Below are 5,540 nucleotides of genomic sequence, written 5' to 3'. Positions count from 1 at the left end.
TAGCTAGGCTGGTCCTGGACTCCTGACCTCAGGTGATCCACCTGCCTCGGCCTCCCAAAGTGCTGGGATTACAGGCGTGAGCCACCGTGCCTGGCGCTTCTGTTTGTTTTAAACAGTACTTATTTCTCCTTCATTTTAAACAGATAATTCTCTGTAGGTGTAGAACTCTGACTTGAGTGTTTTTCTTTTGACATTTTAAAGGTATCAGTCTGTTGTCTTCTGGCTTGTGTTTTTGATGAGAAGTCTGCTGTAATTTTTACCTTTATTTCACTGTGTAGAATATGCCTTTTTCCCTCTGGCTGCCTTCAAGCTTTTATCTTTGGTTTTTAAGAGTTTGAATATGATGCGCATAGAGGGGTTTGCCTGTGTGTATGTGTGTATTCTACTTGGGATTCTCCGAATTCTGTAGAGCTGTAGTTTTATATCTTTCATTATTTTTGTAGAATTCTCAACAGTTATTTCTTCAAATATTTCTTCCACCCTGTTCTCTCTTGTTCTTCTTCTTTTGGGATCCCATTTACACATAATCATATAATTTGATATCATCACACAATTCTTGGATGCTATGTTGAGTTTTTATTTTCCCGGTCTGTTTTCTCTGTATGATCCATTTTGGGTGATTTTTATTGACCTAACTTCAAGTTCACTGATTTTTTTCCCCTTAACTGTGTTGTGTGTACTGATGAGCCCATTGCAGGTATTCTTCATCTTTGTTACCATTATTTTTATTTGTCACATTTCCTTTTGACACAGTTTTCAGTTTTCTGTTGAAATTTTATATCTGTTCATACTGCTTATCTGTGTGTTACAGCAGAGCCTTTAACATGTTAATTACAGTTATTTTAGATTCCTTGTCTGTTAGTTCTAGTCTCTTGCTCATCTGAGGCTGGCTCTGTTGATTGCTTTGTCTTTTGACTGAGCTGTTTTCTCTCTCTCTCTTTTTATTTTTTTCAAGACGGAGTCTCACTCTGTCGCCCATGCTGCAGTGCAGTGGTGTGATCTCAGCTCACTGCGAGCTCCGCCTCCCGGGTTCACGCCATTCTCCTGCCTCAGCCTCCCGAGTAGCTGGGACTACAGGCGCCCGCCACCACGCCCAGCTAATTTTTTGTATTTTTAGTAGAGATGGGGGTTTCATCGTGTTAGCCAGGATGGTCTTGATCTTCTGACCTCATGATCCACCCATCTCGGCCTCTCAAAGTGCTGGGATTACAGGCTTGAGCTACCGCACCCAGCCTGTTTTCTCTTGTAATGTTTGCCATCTCTTTTCCCCATGATTTGTCACAGGTGAGCCAGTGCTTGCAGTCTGTCTCTTCCTGGAGGTGCCTGTCGCTGCCCCAATTTTTATCTGCTTGGTTACTCTGCAACACTGATGGATTCAAGACTAGTTACAATCTTGTGGATTATTTGACTTTTTGTTATTGTGAGGGTGCAATCAACATTTCTTTCAGCTTTCTTCATCCTAGCCTAACTTTCATGTGTTTTCTGGTATATTTTCCAAATCTGAGCCTGATCACCCCAGCACCCCTTAGATATTATGTAAACAGTGCTGATAGAATTATGTGATTGAATTTTTCATGATCTATTCATATAGAACTAAATTTTACTGCTAATAAAATATAATTTTGTACAGACAGCTTTACAAGAAGTCAATTAGATTTATAAACTTACTCTGTTGCTGCTAGTAGATAGGAATAATAATAATAATATAATATCAGTACTCAAATGTATTGCTTACTATGTGTCGGGTCTGTGCTAAGTGCTTTACATGCAGCATTGCTTCAGGTGGTTTACCTTGAGCCTTGGGTGGCTCCCCAAGGAGACAGCTCATGTTGCTCATTGGAAGGTTTCCGCAGAGCAGGTGTAGATGCTGCTTATCCCAGCACAGCTTCCTCTCTCCTCCAGAACCTCTAGTGGCAGCACACAGTTGCTGATGACACTTCAGACTCAGGATAAATTCTTACTGGATTTGAGAAACTTAATTCTTACTGAGCCACAGTCCTTTTATACTCAGGGATTGTGTTACCATTCAGAAAGAGTTTACATGAGCAAGTGATGCCCTTAATGAGGCCTATTAGCCTACACCCAGGACCCTCCTGACTCTTGAGCCAGGCTCATTTGTGGGGAGAAGACAGATCAAGGACCTTCCTGAACACTTTGTCTGCAGCTTCCCGGCATTCCAACAAGCTGATTTTCCCACATCTTTGTTTTCTTTTTTACTTTTTATAGTAGCCTTATGATACGGATACTGTATCTGTATCAGCTAAGAGAAGAAATTGAGGATTAGAAACATCAAGTAATTTGCCCAATGTCACACAGCTTGTAAATGAACAGGAGCAGGATTCTAACTAGGCTGCATTGTAATGTACTTTACTGTACCATAAGTATAGCCCTATTTGAACCCATACACAACCCTATTTTTAAAGGACAGTGTTTCTAAATTAGTGGTGCATTTTGTACCTAGCTTATTTTAGCTTTGAAGAGAAAATGCCATCTTCAGATGAAACTTCTATATTTAGAAAGTAGACAGGGCAGCAACTTCCTAAGACCTTGGATCATGTCTTATATCAGTGGACCTTAAATGTCATAAACTAAGAACTGAGGGCTGAAAACTGGAATTGAACCTAAACAATTAGGCCCTTTTAGTTTCCCCAGCATCTATTTTCCCTTTGTTTTGGTCTAAAAACAGTTTGTCTGTATGACTATAAATAAACACCTGACCTTTCTTTGGTAGTGGAGAACTAGAAAGTACTGTAGATCTAATATTGTCAAAGTGAGACCTTGTCAGTGGGCCTCTTCTGAAACTGATGGGAAACTCTAAAATTCTTCTTATTCAGTTGTAATTTCAAAATTTGTCAGCAGGAAAGTGTGGTGAGATGTGCCAGTGGGTAGGTGGAAATGGTAGGAGGAGGTAATGTTTATTTCTAATTAATTATTGGGTGTGATTTATTTATTTATTTTTTTAGACAGGGCCTCACTCGAGTGCAGTGGCACGACCTCGACTCACTGCAGCCTCCACCTCCTGGCTCAGGTGATCCTCCCATCTCAACCTCCCAAGTTGCTGGACCACAGATATGTGCCACCACACCCAGCTAATTTTTATTTTTTTTTCGTAGTTTTAGTAGAGACGGAGGTTTCACTATGTTGCCCAGGCTAGTCTCAAACTCCTGGGCTCAAGTGATCCACCCAACTCTGCCTCTCAAAGTGCTGGGATTACAGGCGTGAGCCACTGAACCCAGTCATTGGGTGTGATTTGTTAATCCTGTTAGTTGGTCAGACTTTTGTGTTAGATACCAGGGAGGGCAAGCTACTTTCAATAGCACACAGGTTTTCTCTTTGCCTGGTGGTAGTTCACAAGAGGCTCAAGTGAGAAAATGTGTGTGGATTAGCACAGATTTACCACCCTTCTTAGAAAACTAACTCACACCAGATGTGGTGGCTCATGCCTGTAATCCCAGCACTTTGGGAGGCTAAGGTGGGGGGATCTCTTGAGCCCAGGAGTTTGAGGCCAGCCTGGGCAACATGTCTAGACCCCCAACTCTACCAAAAATACAAAAATTATCTGGGCGTGGTGGTACGTGCCTGTAGTCTCAGCTACTTGGAGACTGAGGTGGGAGGATGCCTTGAACTCTGGAGGCAGAGGTTGCAGTGAGCTGAGGTGGCGCCTGGCATGTCAGCCTGGACGACAGAGCAAGACCCTGTCACCAAAAAAAAAAAAAAAAAGCTTACTAATGGTGGGACATCAGTGTCATGTTTATATTTTGAGACTAGCATTTAACATAGAGCCTAAAGTGTTAGTATTATATAGTATTTATTAACTTAATATGATTTAATAGAAAATATTTTTTCTATTTCAAAACAACTGAGATGGAAACCCAATCTTGAGTTAAGTTCAGGTAATTTTTAAGTTACTTAAATATCTTTGTTACTCTCTTTTTTCAAGCTTCCAATTGAAGACTTGTGCAGTTTAACATCCCAGTCACTGCCCATTGAACTGACTTCAGTAGTGCCTGAATCTACAGAAGACATTCTCTTGAAGGGCTTCACTTCCTTAGGAATGGAAGAAGAAAGAATTGAAACCGCACAGCAGGTGAATTGCAGTATGTTTTCTAAGGATGTTTGATTATTTCAGATGTCTCAAGACAAGGCTGATAAAAAAAAGTCCTAATTAAAAGTTCTGAACATTTGTCACCATAGTTAACATCAAGTCTTTCTAGAACATTCTTGATTTTGCATTAGTTGTGGCTGTTTAAGTGTTTTAAATGAATCTGTTGCCCAAATATAGTTATGATGTATGTGAAAAACATGATATTCCACATTTGGACGTTGATAGATTATTGAGGTTCTAATGTCTTGTGCCCTTTCGACTTCCCCCAGTGTCTGTCTGCTGTTAACCTGTTCCCTCAGTATGTGCATGGGTACCCCTCCATCTCACTTGTTGCTAGGTAGTCCCTTTTTTAAAAACCCAAATATTCTTTTAATATTAACACTTGTAGTTATTTTTCAGTAATTTAGCATGTGTAACTTTTTCTTGGTTTTTGTTCATTCCTCATTAGAAACCTAAGCTTATAGTAGTTTCGTCTGCCACTTTCCTTGTCTCCTCTTCCTTGTTCTATTAAGAGTCAAAGTTGAGGCATTTACCAAATAAAACATAAAGTACATGTATTGGAACTGGATTGCATATATAGTAAGTCGAGAGAGGCAGTTTTACAAACCGATGAAGAATTCCAGTTCCTGAGCTAGGCTGACCTGCACCTGAAAGTCAGCTCCATCATTTAGCATTTTTGTGAGCTTAGGCAAATTACTTAGCTTCTTAGATCTTTAGTTTCCTAATATATAAAACAGGAATAATTATATATTATTTCGTAGGATTTTTGTGAGCGTTAAATAAGATAATGCATGTAAATGCATTGTGTAGCAAGTACCCAGTAAATGCTCAGCAAATGATAGCCAAGGTACATGGCAAGCCTCTTGTATACCCATGACATTGAATCTTACTTGAGATTCAGTGTTCTCAAGTTCACTTGAAGGTAGTCTTGCACCACGTCTATAAACTAGTTTGAACTGCTTAAAAAAAATCTTCTGGATGAAACTTGTACCTGTTCTCCCTTTAAAATTAAAAAAACTGATATACTGACTTATAATTTATGTACAATACTATGTATTCATTTTGAGTGTCAGCTCAATGAGTTTTGAAAAGTGTATTTACCTATGTATGTAACTAACAACCATAATTAAGATATAAAACATTTCTATCACCCCAAAAAGTTTCTTCATACTTGTTTAAGGTCAACTCCCCACACCCCCCTTTTAAATAATAGACATTTTTCAGGCCAGAATTCAGATCCAGGGCTAGCTGATACCAGAGTCCATATTCTGGTTTTTTGTTTGTTTGTTTGTTTTTGAGATGGAGTCTTGCTCTGACACCCAGGCTGGAGTGCAGTGGATGATCTCGGCTCACTGCAAGCTCCACCTCCCGGGTTCAAGCAATTCTCATGCCTCAGCCTCCCATCTGGCTGGTATTACAAGCATATGCCACCACG

The 5,540-nt window shown here is 39.9% G+C and overlaps 1 protein-coding gene across 2 annotated transcripts in view; it reads left to right on the top strand.

The window, feature by feature from the left end:
• COG3 (component of oligomeric golgi complex 3) overlaps positions 1-5,540 on the top strand; it is a 76,706-nt gene that overhangs the window by 11,510 nt on the left and 59,656 nt on the right. For both annotated transcript variants that reach the window (XM_011940000.1, XM_011940009.1), the window contains exon 2: positions 3,941-4,087. In XM_011940000.1, coding sequence (XP_011795390.1) covers positions 3,941-4,087 — 147 coding nt within the window. The remainder of the gene's footprint in view (positions 1-3,940; positions 4,088-5,540) is intronic.

This window comes from Colobus angolensis, unplaced genomic scaffold (genome assembly GCF_000951035.1).
Source record: "Colobus angolensis palliatus isolate OR3802 unplaced genomic scaffold, Cang.pa_1.0 Scaffold101, whole genome shotgun sequence".
Lineage (NCBI taxonomy): Eukaryota > Metazoa > Chordata > Mammalia > Primates > Cercopithecidae > Colobus > Colobus angolensis.
The sequence above is the reverse complement of the archived record's forward strand: the minus strand, read 5'-3'. Positions and strand labels throughout refer to the sequence as shown.